Here is a 19,341-nt window from a genome sequence, read left to right as displayed (position 1 = left end):
AGGGCCACTGTCACTCTGAAGTGCAACTTACCAACAAGCATGGGCTGCAGTGACATCAGAGGTGACTGAAAACTGACACCAGCAGATGTGATTTCCAAATACATCAAAAGAGCGTAGTTGAGTTTGGCTCTGGGTACCGGCACATGACATTCACATTCCCGAACACTGCAGTTGCACTGGACAGTCTGAAAGCTCTCTTTCAGCGGGGGCAGAGTTAAATTGTCTATGACTTCAGGCCTATATTTGAATATAAGAGCAAAATGTAAGATAGGTATGGAGGTTGAGCAGGTTTGGAAAGCAGAATGTCAAATCCAGCTTAAAGGTGGGCTACAGCAGAAAAAATAGAGTGGATGACTGCCAGATAAGCAAAGGCACCAACAGAAAGAGAAGCCACAACCCTAACATACCACCCGCTGTGAAAATACCCTTCAAAACAAATAGGAAATAAAGGCTTTTTCAGACATGCCTAAACTTAAAGAATCATCACGGATCTGCATTATAAAAATGCTATAGGAAGGCTCTGGATACAAGAAAATAAAAGAAGCTTGAAATCCAGCGTCACTCAAAGGAATAAGTTTGACTCCAAGGATAATTATTTGTTGTCTGATTAAATCAAGATTGGCAGCCATGTATTTACGGGTTATTGCGTAGACTGATATGAAGTATGCAGTATTAACACCAAGCTTGGGGGAGCTGGAGCTGTACACCTGAAATGACACGTGACATACAAAGTGGTATAGAGTCGCTTAGATTCTAAGACATATCACAATTCAAGAGCTACTAAAATAGTAAGTCATGTAGATAAAGCTAATAGGCAACAACACAGATTAAATGGAACCATAAAAATACGCTAAAACTAAGAAAAAAATTAAACTGGGTCATGGTGACACACGCCTATAATCCCAGCACTCGGGAGGCAGAGGCAGGCAGATCTCAAGTTTGAAGACAGTCTTGTCTACAGAGCAAATCCCAGGCCAACCAGAGCTTCACAGAGAAACTCTGACTTGAAAAATCCAAAATCCAAAACCCAAAAACAAACAACAAATAAACAAAAAATGGAGAAAGGAAGAAAAAGAGAAGGCTTAGGACTAGAGTTGGTGGCATTAATTGAAAATAGTCTAAATGTCTTGCTTAGAAGGCAGCCAGTAGCAAATTAGGCAAAAAAAAAATAAGAGCCAATTATAAACCTCTCATAAGAAATCAATTTTAACACCAAAACTCAAATTCACTAAAGAAGATAGTTAGAAAAAAGATACGCTATTTCAAGATAAATCAAAATAAAGCTGAAGAGCTAAATTAATGTCAATAAAGTTGAATGTAGTACAATAATTATTTTCCAAGGTAAAGAAGGTGATTCATATCAAAAAAAAAATTGTGGAGGGGGTCACCAAAAGTACATATAATATGTGTGTACCTAATAACAGGCAGAAATAGGCTACTTCATAATTACTGGTGAAAAGTTCAACTCTTCTCTAATAATTAATATAAGTAGACAAAAATGAATCAGGATTAAGAGCCAAACAACACTATCAAACAACTTGACCCATGTAATTGAGATTAGTTCTCCATATCCTAGCCATATGAAGTTTACCTTGCAGCAAGCCATCATTTAGCATTGCCAAATTGTACAAAACAAGCCATTCCTCCTATAGAAGAATGGTTGTTGGCCAAGAGCAGCAGAATTTCTGAAAGGACAAGGTGAACGTAGACCCAATTATGGAACTTGCTACTCTCTATTTAATTATTACTTACCTTCAAAAGTAAATAAGCTTGTTCATATATATGAGAATCAAATATAGTGTTTATGGTGGTTTGACTAGGTATGGCCTCCACAGATTCATGGGTTTGAATGTTTGGCCATAGGGAATGGCACTATTAGGATACATAGCCTTGTTGAAGGAAGTGTGGGCTTTGAGGTCATATATGTTCAAGCTACACCCAGTATGGCCCACAGTCTCTCCTTCTGCTGCCTATGGATCAAGATACAGAAAGAACTCTTGGATCTTCCAGCACCACATCTGCCTGCATATTGCCATGCTTCCTGACATGACAATAATAGACTAAACCTCTGAAACTATAAGACAGCCTCAATTAAACGTTTTCCTTTATAGGAGTTGCTATGGTCATGGTGTCTCTTCATAACAATGGAACCCTACGACACACTCGAAGAAGAAGAAAAGGAATGGTAGAAGCTGAGGAAGATGACTCAGTGGGTAAAGTGCTTGCTATACAATCATGAGGACCTTATTTTGAATTCAATGAAGCCACATAAAAGCTGGATGCAATTGCAAATATCTATGATCCCAGCACTTTCACTATAAAATGTAAGTAGAAACAGGAGAATCCTCAGAAGGTCTCTCAGGCTAGCTAGCCTGATATGTTAGTAACAAACAAGACACCCTGCCTCAAAACAAGATGGGATTTAATTACTGACATTCAAGGTTGTTCTCTCTCTCTCTTTCTCTCTCTCTCTCTTACACACACACACACACACACACACACACACACACACACACACACACAGCTAGTATTTAATTCTTATATGTGAACAAAATGTACTTGAAAGTACATAATGATGCAAGAGCAACTGTCAAATTGATTTTAAACTTGGCTTCTTTAGGGACTTTACCTTGGGCAAAATTTTCTAGTTAGTGACATAAGTATTTAGAACTTAAAATTCATTGTTAATAGCCACACATGGTTCATAGAAGGACATAGAGGACATCTGGTCCTCTTACTTTTGGTACAATTTTTTTCTTCCCAGAAAATTTCTCTATAAAATCATTAGCATTCTCTAAACCAGGCCTAAGCTAAATTAGTGTAAAAGTGTACTACCTAAGGTCCTGACTTAGGAAAGTTAACAGTGAACCCCAGCCCCCAGTTCTTGAAGAACTTTACCTATCTTAGCTTTGCAAATTGCCTATTTGATATTTCATAACAGTGAGCTGTAAAAATGGTTCCACAAAACATTACCCTACTAATATCAAAGAATAATGATTCTTAGACCTCATTTGGAAAGTTTATGGATTCTGTGTCTTCAAAACAAAACACAAACATTCTACTTGAGACCCTCTAGATTGGCCAAGGTGGGAGGTTCTGACCTAGATAAATCTTACAGAGGAGGTGAACTGTACTATTCTAAGTTCTCTCTCCAAACAAATGGAGAATCAAGATAAAGAGAAAAAAGAAAAAGAAAGGAATAAGCAGTAAGAAATCTCATGGGCACTCTGGTAGATTTAGGCGAGAGGCATAAGTATCAACCTGCTTCTGGGAATAAGAGAATAGACTCCTTGCCCAGTTGTTGACAGGGCAGCTAGATTAACTCTTAAACAGAGATTGTTTAGAAGTAAGGTCAAGTCTCCCCAGGGCCAGAAATTAGATTCTGTTCTTTTGAACACGGGGAAGAAGCTTTGCCTTGTGGGCCTCCAGAGGGCCTGGATCCAACTACTTCTTCATAGACCAATTTAAATTCTAAGAAGGAACTTTTATTTTTAATGTTACCAAAGGAACAGAAGATAGGGTCCAAGATCAGGAGGTTTAGTTTCATCGTCGTTGGCCTACCAGCTGACCAAAATATGTCTAGCTTTCTTACACGAGGACATGGGAATCATGTGGTATCTAGCCTCTCCAGAAGTAAGTTAAAGTCAAAAATGGCTCTGGGCAAAGACAGAAGCGAGAAGGGCTTATCCACAGGAGAAACGGAGATTTTAGAATGAATCCTAAAACTGCGGTAAGCCAGTGAGGTAGGAAAAGCCTAGTGACCCTGGGTCACTTAAAAAAACTTTTCTGCTTCTCCCTGGTTAAGCAACATCCAGAACCTTCACGTCATCTCCATGGGTAATCTGGGGTCAGGCATTTCCTGGTAGAGAGGGAGATAAACAAGACTGTCTTAACATTGTGTCCATTACTACTGAACACAAGCACAGCGAGAGCTGACTATGTCCAGTGAAGCTGCTTGCCAGGGAGACACTCAGGAATGGACGCGGGTGTCTCCCATCAAGAAAGGGTCAAAAACAGGAAGTTATGAGATGAGACTAAGTACCCTGAGAGAGAGAAGCTGAGACTCATGGGGAACCACTCCTGAAGTTATGGGGGGATGGGAGTAGCATGGTTGAGAGGAGAGCTAGTCAAAGTGTGGAATTCTACTCGTTGAGTTTCTAGGAAAAGCAGGTTTATAATGTGCTTGACAATGCGTAAGTTAGGTAGGGTCAATCAGAACAGTGAAACCAAGGCACTGAAGCTCATACATGTGGGTTTTGTAATCACCATGTGCTGACTCAAGGAAAACAAAACCAAAAAAAAAAAAAAAAACCAACAACAACAAAAAACAAAACAAAACAAAACAAAAACTGGGGAGCAAAAAGGGAACCAGCTTTTTGTAGCTAGGAAGGTCCAAACACCCCAGTGTGACTTGGCAGGCAGCACTTCTTCATCTGACCTGGTCCATGGTCCCCTGTGTTCAATGGTTTCCCAGCTCAACCACACTCAGCCTTCAGTCTTCCAACTGTTCTGTCTGTGTCTTGTATAATTGCAAATGCCCTATACTCTCTCCTGCCTACTCTTAATTTCCACTGGGCACTCCTTAGTTCATGTGTCTTGTCCTTCCCTTTATTACATGGCCACACTTTCAAACTTGGCTTTAGCATTTTATATTTTTAAGACATACTTCAGTTCCACCATGAAACATATTGTGTAGATATTTCCTAACAGACTGAAACATTCCATCATATAGGAAAGTTCTTTAAGTCAGAAGGCAAATAACTCAAATAGCTTCAGGAAGTTCTTGAAATTGACCAGATTCATCAGCCCCACTCTATTCCCCACCCCACCCCACCCCACCCCTGAAGAAAAAAATAAGAAGCAGAAATCAGCCAAGCTAACTGGAAGAGGTTGAGACCAACTGAGTCACTTGGAAACTCAACCTGTTGAGCTGCCTCCGTGTGTGCCATGGGTCCCAGGTCCCCAGCTTTGGTGAGCAGTCATTCATGCTAGGGTGGGCTTTAGTGATGTAGCTGTATTTGAGTCATCTCTTCTCATGTAAGTAACCCCTCACCCATAATCCTATAATTAATCCCAATAAAACTCATTGGTTCACCAAGTTGGACCTTGGTGGTATCCTCACGTTGGTCTGCCATGGGCTCCCTCACTGGAGTGAATAGTTGTGTGTGTTGTCTCTCTAGGAAAAAAAAAGTGTGTAGTCAACACTATTGTCCACACTCAGCTCAGAATTTGGTTGCACACAGTAGGGATCTTACAAAAGGAAAGGAAGAACTTCTTCTCTGGTCTAAAATAAATGTCTAAAGCACTCCTGGAATATCACATTTCTTAGAGTATCTCTCCTTCAGGTGCTCAGACAAACATTAATATCTGAGCTCAAACAATGCTTTTCCTTTGAGGACATATTTATAGGGTTTTTAAAAATCCTTTTTAAATATCAGATTTTAGCTCCTGGAAAAATACACTTTTTTTTTTACACTTTGAAAGATGTCTCTTGTGAATTTTAATGGAAAAGGGGGGTGATTTCCTTAAAATAAAATGATACCTTTAATTACTATTTTAAAGCAAATCTCAACATTTCTAAGTAAGTAAGCTTAGTCATAAAACTTTGCCATACAAAGCACTATGCATATGATCATTATCATTATTAAAGCATTCAGAGAAGTTAAAGTGGTTTTCCAAATGGGGCTGGATCTAGAAGCTAAAGATCCTGCTAGTAACCAACAGCCTGGAATCAGTGTCTGGACATAGGACAGCATATGTTCTCTGGCTTCCAAGCCCCCAGCCTCTCAGAAGAAATTGCCTTTCTGGGCATAAACACCGCAGAAGCAGAGATTCCCCACTGATGGAAAAGAAGCAAAGAGCTTACCACCCAGAACTAATTTTTAAAATCTAAACATAGATAAGATAACTCACAAAGCTCCTATTCTGAGTAGGCTATTTTACAAGTCCCCTCACCTCTACCCCAGCCAAAGGACGACCCTGGATATATAGCATACATTGAATATGATACAAGTGGAAGGTCTGGAAATCCTGGCAGATTATGCCACAGAAAGCAACTGCCCATGTGGACTGAGCCAGCAAGTGGGAGACTGAATGCCCTAACAACTAGATATAGGCCAGGGGTTTATCCATCTGCCCTATGGAAATACTTCCCACTGACAATCATGATTGGTCTCATTTAAAAATTAGATTGTTTTAGTTTTCTTTTCTATTAAATAAAAAGGGGGGAGACCAAAAACAACTTGAGGGAGAAAGGGTTTACTTGGTGTATAGGTCAAGCCCATCATGGGGGAATGTGACCACAGAAACCCAAAACAGGAGCTTGAAGCACAAATCACAGAGGACTGCTACTTATTGGCTTGATTTCTATATAACCCAGGCCCACCTGCCCAGAATGGCACTGCCCAGGGGAGCTGGGTCCTCCCACATCAATCAGCAGTCAAGAAAATGCTGCACAGACAAGTGATAGGCCCATGTGCCGGACGGAGGCAGCCCCTCAACTGAGAGTATGTCCCAAGTATGTCTAGATTTGTGTCAAAATGACAACATTTAATCAGTGCAACCAATTGGTTGTGAAATCTGCCAGATCGTAATTTGGTTAGCTCGTTCCCTCTCTAACCTGGCCAAAATGGGAAAATTAACTAGAATCTAACTATGTTTTTTTTTTCAATGTGTCTGGTAAGCCAGTTTATCCCAGGTGTCAAACTTGACCTTTCAGTACTCGGTCTCAGTAATTACTAGTTACAAACAAAGGCAGCCATGGAGGTACAGATAAAGTATTTCTAAAAGTGTAGTTATTCTTACATTTTCAGCTCTCTTACGTATGTGTTAAAGATAAATTAGTATGGCTAACTTAGCTGTGCAGGACCAAGCACCACCTGCACTACACTGACTCTCCTTTCATTATTTACAGACAGTTCATTGAGCACAGAAAAAAGGCAGTGGCACTGGAAGCACTTCTGTTGGGGGACAACTGTAACTGAGCAACTTTCTCCTTTTACAGATATGTGCAAGGTCCAAAGTTGCAGTGAACCAATAGTCTACCACAGAGATGACGACAGTAACTGTTAGCATCAGGTCATCCAAAGCCTGTGGCGATACATGGGCGGGTCCACAGACCTGTTGCCAGGGCAACAGCCACCATATTCCCAGAATCCATTAGGCTCACCTCCCACCTTTACCTGTGGCTGCTATGTCACAACCCATATATATACACACACGGGAAACATTCCTCCATCTTGCTCTCTCTCCCCCTCCTCTCTTTCTGAGTCACTACCCCCTCTCCCTCTCAACTAAACCTCTTACACGTGGAACTGTTTGGGCCTAGTGTGATATGTTCTGACGCGACCCACCGTTCCAACACATCAGTAACTCTTCATATTTGACACTTTGACACTTCCTCTCAACTGTTTATTTTTTTATTTTTTTATACCTTTTTGAGGTTTTCTTTTATTTTAATTAATAGCTTAGGTAACAATACAGAGTACTGGGCTTCACTGTGGCTTCTACATGGCTATGTGCTCTTCCACTTTGGTCTCAGCCATTTCCTATTTCTCCACTGCTCCTATATGGCCTCCTAGCCTCTGCAGCTTCTTCCCTCTCTACCCGGGTTAGTTCTCCACTTTTGTTTTCCAATTCTGTATATTTCATTCTCCTATTTCCTGCCTTCCTTAAGATATCTTCCTCTCCTTTCATGATCCCCTCCATAGACTCATGACCTACATACAAACACACATATGAATAGTATACATATACACAGAGATACACACACTCACACACATATACTCACACACACTGCTATAGGTCTGTCATATGTGGTCATTATGTTGAGGTATTTTCCTACTTTTCCTGATTTCTTCAAGGCTTTCATCCACAAATGAATGTTAAGCTCTGTCAAAGGCCTTTCCTGTATGGAGATGATCATGTGATCTCTCTCCTTAAGTATATGTATATGATGGATTATACATAGTGATTTGTACATGCTGAAGTAATGGGAACGAAGGCCCATTGCCTATGGCTTACAATGAATCACCAAGAGTTTAAAACAGCCAGTGTAAAGCTTTCCTGGTATAAGGTGAGAAGGAAGTGCTAAGGAGAAATGCAGTAGACTATGTGTTCTTATTTGGATTTAGAGCTGATTGTCAAATAAGTGGTCCCCTTTGACCAGAGTGACTCAGAGAAACCAACTAAACCTTACCTAAATTACAGCTGTAAATTTCTCAAGCCTAGGGCTCTTTATTCAATCACTTTAAAAAATCATTTTCTTTCTTCCGTACAGATAGAATGGCACGCATCAAAGGAATTACCTTACGAATCACTTTAGCCACCAGCTGAGACCACAGTGGGGCTCAATGCACGCAATAGCTCACGTGGCCATCTGGGTGGCACAACCTGAATTCTACTTGACAAAATGCACATTTTTTTTTTGATAAAGCCCATAAGTAAATATGGCACAGGCTATAGGCCTCACAAACATTCATTCTTCCTTTTACCACCAGCATTTCCTGTTGGAATTTTATTTATTTTATATAGGTGAGTACACTGTCACTGTCTTCAGACTTAGCTCTGGAGCTTCTGTTGTGTTAGAGGAGGAGGTGTCCTTTCCACCACCTGCCTTTCAGAACAAAGATGGACGGCACACCTGTGCTTACTCATGTGCACATGCTTTTCAAAACACTTGGACTAAACCCAAATAATTCTTTTTTTTTTTTTTTGTCTTATGTTGTGACCCACTGACATTAACCAGGCCCAACAAAGTGATCATGGGGCCTGGTATGCTCAACAGTGGGTACACAAGTAAAAACAATGACTCATTATCTCCCAGAATCTATCTGTCTATCTGTAGCTATTAGTTCAGCATGGAGGGTGTAGTTATTTGAATAAGAATAGCCCCCACAGACTCATATATTTGAATAGTTGGTTCCCAATTGGTAGAACTATTTTGGAAGGATTAGGAGGTATGGCCTAGTAGGAAGAAGTGTGTCACTAGGGGTGACACACTTCTCTGCTCTGCCATCCTGGACCTTAACCCTTCTATAAACTGGCTTGGTCATGATGTTTTATCTCAAAAAGTAACTAATACATAGCATAAAGCCCCTGTGAAACCTTCCCACATCCATGACTGACTACTGACAGAGTCAGCCTTGAGCAGGCTCAGCGCAATCAACCACAACCACTGTGAGTTTGTGATTTCAATATCTGTGCCCTGTCCAGAAGATGGCTTTTTACAACCCTTCTCTCTGTCTTCTAGCTCTTACTATGTAGGTGTTTTTACAGACAGAAGTGAAAGGTTTGTTTCATTCTAAGTGCATTGTACTCTCCCAGAATCTTTAAAATAGAGAGCTGTATGAAGCCTCTATTGTTCTTATGACAGTTCAATTAATTAACACACAATGAAAACTAGGGTCTTCACTTTTCTCCTCGTTCCATTTCATTACCAAAGCATTATCAGCTCTTTCAATTTGGGTGTTCTCCTGGACACTAATCTAGCTACCCGCCCCAGAAGGCTGCTCCTATAGGGGGGACTGCCTATAAACCCAAGTCCTCCTGCCATGGCGATTCTGAGTTCTACTGGCTTTGTGAATTCACCAGATCATTAGAAAGCTAGAGACTCTTCACTTTCTCTATCACATCAATCCCTCAGGAAGACTAGAGTCCTCCTAACACACTCTAACTACTATCCATCCACTTAACTTCTTTTTTGTCGATATCAAGTTTTTAAAGCCATTCTGGTTGGCAATGTTTTTTAATGTGGTTTGTACACAGGAAACCTCTCACGTCTAGCAAGTGGATGGGGAGGCATCAAAAAGAACATGGGATAATTCATATCATAAACATATTAGGCATTTGCACAGGGGCATATCTGACAACATGCACATTTCTTTTTTTCCATCACGTCTGTAGTATCTCTCTGTGCCTAAATAAACAGGAAGAGAGAGGGGGAACCTAGCGGAGAAGACTGTTGTATAAAAGACATCCAAACTACTCTCTACAATGTACACAGCCACAAAAAAGGCGGGTAGGGGTGGGAGGGGTGCATAACCCACTTCTGTGCTTTAAACAAATCAGGTCATACAGCCAGCCAAATTAACTTCATCGGTACTCACAGATCATATAAAAGATGGACCTTAGAGTCATAATTCTTGAAGGGGTTCTTAAGTAATGGTTCCATATGACAGATGAATAATGTCAAGTCCCCTTTCATCCAGCACTCTATGTTCCAGTTTACACCTGCATTAAAAATAAACTACATTAAATCTGAAAAAACACTCTCAACAACCCGGTGAAAGAGAAGCACTAAATTTAATTTGGCAGTGTTCTGATACCACTTCCGCTTGGCCATTCTGAGAGGGGAAACAGGCCCTGGTAGGATGTACTTGCGAGAGCCATTCAGTGCCTTCCACCCTCATTTTAGTCCCTTAGCCCCCATCACACTCCAGCCGGTCGTACATCAGAGAATTCAATTCAATTATTATCCATCAACTTTGTTTTAATCTCAAGCCACCTAGACAGGATGGGACTCACTTTTATTTACCTTAGTTAATGTTTACTTTTCAAGGGAAATCACTACCTATAGCTTCTTGTAACTCCAGCTCCTAGAAATGGGAGGACATTTTCTGGCCTCCACGGGCAACTGAACATACGTGCCATCGTTTATACAGAAATACATACGTATGTGTAAATAAAAAATGAAAGTAAACCTTTTAAAAAATATATGGCTAACCAGACAAAACTAACTAAACACAGCATTAACATATATCTCCAAATGAGAAGTATTCCCAGTTACTGGGTGCCTTGTATGAAGGAGAAACCTATGTGGAAGAATAACAACTTGAAAAAAATCTTTGATAGTCAATACTTACCCTATACATTTTGGTCACAAAAACAGTTCCCTTAGAAATTAACTAGTTATTAGCCATTTTCAAACAAAATTAAAATATGCAGTTTGGTAATCATTTGCCCTCCAGAAGTAAAGAATGCGATAATGTTTTTATCATTCAAGACTCATTACTAAGACTCTGCTCGGTCATAGCATATTTAAAAATCAATGGATTGGCTTAGGCATTCCTTCACTAGTTAACAAAAAAGCTTCATTCAGCATGTATGAACTAAATTGAATTTATTCTAACTAACTTGTCTTTAAAATTTACTTTTATAACATAATTAAATTTCAACATTATTCTTTTTGCAATGATTTATTTTATTTTATTTCTGTGTGTGTGCGCGTGCGCATGCACCAAAGGCATGCAGGTGGACCGGAGGCTTGGAAGAGGGCATCTGATCACTTACAAACTTAGAACTAGATTTAGAGTTGATTGGGAGTCTTCTAACTTGAATGGCAGAAATTGAACCTGTGCCTCCCGCAGGAGCAGTCAGTGCTCTTACCCATTGATCCATCTCTCCAAACCCTTCTTATTCTTAAACTGGCTTCAACATGGGGTGTTTTTTTCCCCACATAATCAAAAGTGAGCAACTGGGTAGATGGGGGGGGGGAACATCTGGCAACATCTGAAGATTTCTTTAGTTTGGTTTGCCTGCTGAGAGAGGGTCTCACTCTGTAGCCCAAACTGGACTGGAGCTCACAATCCTCCTGCATGTCTTTGTCTCTCACATGCCACTATGGCGGCTGGAGATAGTCCTTTTATTACTGGGTAGAGAGCAGAGCTATCATTAAGCATTCTGCATTACAGAGGTCAGTGTGAAGAATTATCTGGACTGAAGGGTCATTAGCATCAACTGTGAAATCCCAACTAACACTATACAAGAGTCCTTACTATATACTTATTTTTCCGTATTTTGGGTCTTTTCATCTAACTGACTCACATAAGTCTTCTCTACCCTTCCAGAAAATGTACAAATAATTTCATTGTTTTAATTTTAATCTGCAAAATTAAGTAAGCTTTTGGGGTATATAATTCTTAAAACAACAATTAAACTCACTCAGTACAACATGTACTGTTTCAGGGAGATTCTTAGCCTGCATAATTCATTATAATTCAGAAATACTTTTAAGTTTAGTTACTTCAACAGTGTTGTTAATAATTTGATATTTTATCTATTTAAAGTATGCATTTTCTACTTCCCAAAAAATTTAGACTCAAAACAGTGTATTTACAGGTAAAAAGAGTTCCCTTAATGACAGTTTTATAGGATATAAAATGATCAGGGCATATTTACTAGTCACACAATGAACCCAAATTTTAATACTAATGTAAAATTATAATATATGTTAATTACATAAAAAAACATATAATCCACAGAAGTTTCAGGGAATTGAAACATATTACTGAATGTAGGCAGAACACAACACTGTATGTACTTGGGGCATAAAAATCCTTACCTAGCAGGAGAATAACTGAAGCCTTCACCACCGAAGCCAGCGTCTTCCCTTCAGTGTGGTCTCTGAGTACAGAGCAGTTTTGACCTTGCTCATCCCCAAGGCAACAGTGGAAGACTGTTTTGGATAACTCAGAAATGTAGATACCACTTGAATTAAATTTAGCTTCAGCAACTGCTTCAGAAGCCCCCTTCAAAGCTGAAGCATTGTTTGGGACTCCAGCAGGTGACAGAAAGGAGTCATCGGTTGTATTTGGTAGTGCACAAAACAACTTAAACTTCCAGGGAGAGATCGGATATGTCAGGTTAAGTGCAGCTACCACATAAAGAAGTTCTGTTGGGACAGCAGAAAGACAGAGAAAACAGGCCATCATTTTCATGAAGATTAACTAGGAAGTACTTGAAATTAAATGGTACAGCATTTCTTTTTTTTTGGAAATGTTTCTGTACTTTATTTTTTTATTAGATATTGTCTTTATTTATATGTCATATGATTTCTCCTTTCCCAGTTTCCCCTCCAAAAAGAAAACAAAAACAAAAACAAAAAAACAAAAAACAAAAAACAACAAGAACAAACCCCTGTTGCTTCCCCCTCCCCCTGCTTGCTACCCCACCCTCTCCCAGGTACAGCATTTCTGAGTAGAAATATCTAACCTTCAAAGTGCTGGATCAGTGTCTAATAAACAACCCTGGGCTTCTACCCTCCAGTGTAGTAGACTTGAGAACTTGATGTATTTACTGAACTAATTCTACCTCTCCCCTCGAAATTCTTGCATCAATTTTCCTCATTAATAAGTTTACATTTTAGTATGAGAAAATTTACATCAATTTTCTTCCTTTTTATATGAAAATTAGAATAAATAAGAAATATGAGTGCTTAATTTATCAATACGCACGAAAGCACTCTTGAAATTCGTTCAAAGACTCACAACAGTGTGTTAAAAATTTTCACTGAACACTTTTGAAGAGGGGTTTGTCTTTGACTTAAAGACAGTTCGAGGTCTCTTGAACCTTCCCAGGTGCCTCCAGATGTATGATGTCACACAGAAAATGCCCCATGCACTACCCAGGAAATGACGCAAAACAACACATTCCCTCCAGGAAACTCATACTGTGGATGAACATGAACTTTTAAACATAAAACTAAGAACACTCACAGAACTGTACCCAAAAAGCCTCAGGCTTTACACTCACCTTTAAATAAGTGCTTTTTGAAAAACAATTGACTCGCTATACGTCTTCATTTTACAAATGATCCCAAAAAATCTGATGTATATTTCTCACTGTGTATATTCACCAACACAGAGAGTTCTGAGAATTGTGTATGGATTTGTACGGAATGAGAGTTTTGAAGACAGTGTAAAGAAACAGAAGCAAACAATGTTCTTTTGATGTCTAAATGGATAAATAAACTGCATAATTCAGACAAAGGCATAATATTCAGTTCAAAAGAGAAGAATAAAACCAAGCCATGAGGAGACATAGGACATTTACAAGTATATCCCTAGGAAGCCATCACAGTGACACAACCTGCATGATTGTGTCACCAAGGACACTGCTTGGCAGGATTTCAGTGGAGCAGAAGAATGAATAAGCAGGGTGTGGAGAACAAGCAGGCAGGGACACTGATTTCTATAGCAGCGGGGAAATGTCATCTTGCATTTGTCCAAGGACCAGGATGGACAAAAGTGAACCCTGCTATGAGCTATAGACTTTAGATGACAATGATCATCAAATTGCGGGGGAAAAAAGGGTTGGGTTCTTTTGTTTTGTTTTGTTTTGTTTTTTTAAATAGACTTATAGAGCATTTGTAGTTCTAGCTACTCAGGAGACTGAGGCAGGAGGACCACTAGGGCCATCAATTTCAAGACCAGCCTGGGCAACATCCTGAGAGCCCTGCCTCAAAATAAGGAAGACTAGAATTTAAAAGGAGGGGAGGTTCCATTTATAATAACTACATTTTTAAAAGCATCAAAGAAGTGAAAGATCTATACTACCTACAAAACATGGATTAAAAAAATTAAAGACAACACAAGTAGAAAAATGTTCATTTTCATACAATTGAAAGAATAACTATTAAAAAAAATTCTACTACCCAAATCAATGCACAAATTCAATGCAATTCATATCAAAATGCTAAAAACATTCTTAACAAAAATAAAAATAAACAGTACAAAAGTTCATATGAAGCCATAAAAAACTACCAAAAGCCAAAGAAATTCAAGATCAAGAACAAAGTTCACTCTAGCCATAAATGGCAGAGCATGCCTCTAATTGTAGCTAGCACTCGGGAGGCAGAAGCAAGCAGATCTCCGAGTTTGTTGCCAGTGGTCCTCAGAGCACATTCTAGGATGGCCAGTACTACACAGAAAAACCCTGTTTTGAAAGAAGAAAACAGAATAAATCTGATTCCAAACATAGGACCAAGTCATATAGCTAAAGCAGCTCAGTGCAGACATAAAAAGATGCCTGAGCCAATGCTCACAACCAAGATCTCAGAAATAAATCTGAGTTTCTAGAACCAACTAAGCTTCAACAAAACTGTATGCCAAAAACCTACTGAAGAAGTAATAGTCTCTTTAGTAAATGGTACTGGGTAAAATGGATATTCATAAGCTAAAAAAGAAAGAAAGAAAGAAAGAAAGAAAGAAAGAAAGAAAGAAAGAAAGAAAGAAAGGAAGGAAGGAAGGAAGGAAGGAAGGAAGGAAGGAAGGAAGAAAGAAAGAGAGAGAGAGGCACTGGGTAAAATGGATATTCATAAGCTAAAAAAGAAAGAAAGAAAGAGAAAAAGAGAGGGAAAGAGGGAGGGAGGGAGAGGGAGGGAGGGAGGGAAAGAGGGAGGGAAAAAATATCCCCATCTTTCATCATACACAAAATTAACTTAAGATGGACCAGTACCCTAAATAGCAGACCTGCAACTCTGACAAAACTACAGTAAAGCCAGGGAACACTGACACTAAGCTATGTGATATTTTGGGACAGACTCGTAAGTCACTGGCAATTACGGCAAAAATAGACAAAGATTATGTTAAACTCTAGACTCGTCACTGCAAAGGAGATAAACAACAGAATGACTATTCATATGTCAAACCTCAGATTGTGGTGAAATGTCTATAAACTGTATGTCTAATATGGGGTTCGTGTCCAAAATAAACAAAGGACCCCACATCTGTGCACTCATTGGGATAAAAGGACGTGAAGCTGGGAGGGAGATGCAGTTACTGAGAATATGAAGGGAGACTTGAATATGGCAAAGATACATTTTATACATGCATGAATTTAGAGTATTAAAAATTCTCTAAAAACAACCATACTTTAAGCTATTCAAAAGACACGTAAGCAAACATCTGCCAAAAGAAGATGTACAAGGAGCTGGAAAGATGGTTCAGCAGTTAACAGCAGTTGCTGCTCTTCCAGGTTCAATTCCCAGCACACACGTGGTGCTTTACAAAGTTCTATAACTCTAGTTCTTGAGATTCACACACCCTCTTCTGGCCTCCATGGACACCAGGTGTGCACATGATACATAGACATACATGCAGGTAAGACAATAAAACAATATATATGCAAGTAAGTGGCAGTAGGGGTGTGTGAAATGTTCAACTTCACTAATCACCAGATAAAACAAAACAAAATCACTATGCTACATCACCCGCCTCTTGTTAGAAAGGAAGTTCTCAAAAAGACAAAACTGACAAGCATTAGGCAAGGTGAGCACCATTGATAATATCCTCTCAGAGCATCATACTGTCATCACTACAAAAGTGCACACCTGGGTTTATACATGTGAATGAAGTTGCATGCATGTGTGTCTGTGTGCATGTTTCAGACCTTTGCAATTAGACACCATTGGCTCTCCTGGCTCTCCTAGGTCTGCAGTTTTCCAACTGCAAATCTTAGAACCACTCAGTCTTTGTAATTACATGATCCAGCTCCTTATAAACATGCACACATACACATTATCACCATCATCAGTTCTGTTTCTCTATGGAGCTTTAATGCATAGCTAAAAGTCTATTACATTTTTTAAAATTTTAAAATTCATCTAAGACCAATAAAATTCAACAAGATAATTGAAATGTATGAACTAAAAATCTCACTAAAAATATAGTCAATTAACTGCTCAACCTCACAAAAAATCAAACAGATTAAAATTGAAATAAAATGTTATACTTGTGTTCTTTAATAGGGTAAAAACATGCTCATGGAACTACAGAACAGCTATTTATAGACATAGGTTGTAACCACAAAACACCAGGTACTATTCAACATAAGGTTCTTCTTTAGATATCAATCTATAGGAATATCATTCCAAAAACACAAAGGTATATGGAACTTACCCCAGTGTAACAAAACCACATAGAATTTCTGATACATCATCTTAATTTAGAGATGTACACCTGGAAAACAATAAATCAAAAACAAATCAGTACACATAGAAAATTCATATGTATTGGAAAATACAAAAGAAAAGATTACAAATAAGTCTTCAAACTTCCATGTTCAAATATATCGGATCAATATCAGAGAACCATTTCATATTAAATTATATTGGTTCCTTTGTGTGTCATATGTGTATGTATGTTTGTAGGGAGATGTAGTATTATGGTGTATATGTTGAATATGGTGTGATGTGTGTATGTGTGTGTGATATGTGTACATATGGTTCATATGTGTGTGTGGTGTGGATAGGGTATGATGTCTGTGTTATATATGTACATGATGTGTTTATGGGGTGTATGGTATGTTTATGGGGTATATGGTATGTTTATGGGGTGTATGGTATGCATATATGTGTGGGGTGTATATGTGTGTTGTATATGTGTGGCCTATTATATGTATGTATATGTGATATGTATATATGTGAATGTGTGCATGGTATATATATGTGGTTATGTGTATTTTTGTAATATGTTTATATGTGTATATAGTGTGTATACATGTATGTATGCAGTATGTGGTTTATATGTGTAGCTTATGTGAATGTGTGTACATGAATATGTGTGTGTATGTGTGATATATTAAGTAGAGTATTCATATAGTAGGGGTTTCCATTGCTGTGGGCATCTTGGGACCAAAGGCTTTATCTCGTTTATACTTCCACAAAACAATCCATCATCATCAAGGAAGTTAAGGTACAAACTGCAGGAACCTGGAGGCAGGAACTGAAGCAGAAGTTTACCAGCTTTGTCCACCAACTCTTTTAACCAGAACTACCAGCCCAGGGTGACAGTGCACACAGTGAGCTGGCCCCTCTCACATCAATCCTCAATCAAAAAAAAACCAGCACAGCAGGCTTTCTCACAGGCCAATCTGGTGAGGGTATTTTCTCCACTGAGAGCTCCTCTTCCAAAATGACTCCAGCTTATGTCACACTGACATAAAGCTAGCCAACACAACGGGTTTGTGATATATACGTAATGTACTCTATATATGTGCATTTGTGTTTACATATGTGCATTATGTTATGTGCATGTGCGTAGTGTGTGTAGGACATGCATATGTGTATGTATGAGGGTGTGCTATGTGCACTTGCTAGTGTAGATGTGTGCACATGTGCATATGAGAGGCATCCATTTGGGTATGCATACATGTGGTGGCATGAGCTTGACTTGATGTCTTTCCTCAACTGCTCTCCACTTGTATCTTTTTTGATACAGGTCTCTCGCTAAACCCGAAGCTCATGAATTCAGCCAGGCTGGTTGGCCAATGGATCCTTCTGTGTCTATCTCTCTAGCAGCAGACCTACAAGAGAATGACACTGTCTCCAGCTTTTCACTGGTTCTAGAAGTGAAAACTCAGGTCCCTCTGCTCATGCGGCAGGCATTTTGCCAGCTGATCCATCTCCCCCAGACCCATATTTGAGTTTTAAAAATAAAATATATTTATATCTTCTAAGAAACATGGTAGATACTTGCAAATATTTGTTGAATATACTAACATTGGTGATATATAGCCCTGTAGCTTATAAACAATGCTCTTTAAAGCTACTTAGGAATTTAGGCAGAGAAAAATAGCTGGTCGAAATGTACAAAATTTGAAGAAGTCTTTAAAGAGAATCCAGAAGCTCATCCATGGTCTGATCTGAAAGGAATGCACATGACTTTTGGATGTTCAGTCAGTCATCCACCCTGCAGAGTGCACCTGACACTGAGGGCCTAGTAAATACATTGATTGTTCATCTATTATTACTATAAATGCTAAACAAAAGAAAATCAGACTCTATGTTCTACTGAGTGGTCATATTATGGGTTTCCAGAGGAAGATCAGGTGGTTCATTTCTATAACTAATGATTACGTTGTCATTTTGATCTACCAAATCTACAAAAATAAAACAAAACAGTCTCAATTAGTGTCTGAATGAGGGATTAGACTGAACAAGAACCATTTACAACTTCTAGTGATCTCCAATCTCTGAGCCTATGGAAACACTTGTAAATTAGAAAACCAACTCTGGCATTCTGCTGGCACTGACAAATATCTCAAATGGCTCCATCTGTGACTAAATGATTCTGTGTTTTCATACCTAAATAAAAGACATTTAAGCATTTTATTTGAATATACATGAACCACTGCTTTTTCAAGAGCCAGAATTTTAACAAAATATATACAGCTTCATCTATTTCTAGTGACCATATAATTTTATGTATGCCTACTTTTATTCATTCACTAAGAATAGGAATTTGCCATATATTCTCATCAATATGTCTGATGCCTGACGAAGCCAAAAGAGGGTGTTGGTGCCCCTGGAACAGAAGTTCCAGGCAGTAGTGAGTCATGATGTGGGTGCTGGGAATCATACCCAGGACCTCTGTAAAAACAGCCAGTGCTCTTAACCAATGAGCCATCTCTCTGGTCCTTCAAATCTGTTGTAAAGTAAAAAGGACTTCTTCCCAAATAGGGTGATACATGCCTATAATGGTAGCATTTAGAAGAGACATAGATGCCGGGCGGTGGTGGCGCACGCCTTTAATCCCAGCACTTGGGAGGCAGAGGCAGGTGGAT

At 39.0% G+C, this 19,341-nt stretch overlaps 1 protein-coding gene across 3 annotated transcripts in view; it reads right to left on the bottom strand.

Moving 5' to 3' along the window:
- The window catches only part of Lepr (leptin receptor), a 79,803-nt gene that overhangs the window by 51,402 nt on the left and 9,060 nt on the right, over positions 1-19,341 (bottom strand). For all 3 annotated transcript variants that reach the window (XM_031377960.1, XM_031377961.1, XM_031377962.1), the window contains exons 2-5: positions 16,677-16,736; positions 12,341-12,670; positions 10,107-10,230; positions 32-237 (exon numbers count right to left, since the gene is read on the bottom strand). In XM_031377960.1, the coding sequence (XP_031233820.1) occupies positions 32-237; positions 10,107-10,230; positions 12,341-12,670; positions 16,677-16,716 (700 nt within the window). In that variant the 5' untranslated portion in view covers positions 16,717-16,736. The remainder of the gene's footprint in view (positions 1-31; positions 238-10,106; positions 10,231-12,340; positions 12,671-16,676; positions 16,737-19,341) is intronic.

The sequence above is a fragment of the Mastomys coucha genome, unplaced genomic scaffold (genome assembly GCF_008632895.1).
Source record: "Mastomys coucha isolate ucsf_1 unplaced genomic scaffold, UCSF_Mcou_1 pScaffold18, whole genome shotgun sequence".
In the NCBI taxonomy this organism is placed as follows: Eukaryota; Metazoa; Chordata; class Mammalia; order Rodentia; family Muridae; genus Mastomys; species Mastomys coucha.
The sequence above is the reverse complement of the archived record's forward strand: the minus strand, read 5'-3'. Positions and strand labels throughout refer to the sequence as shown.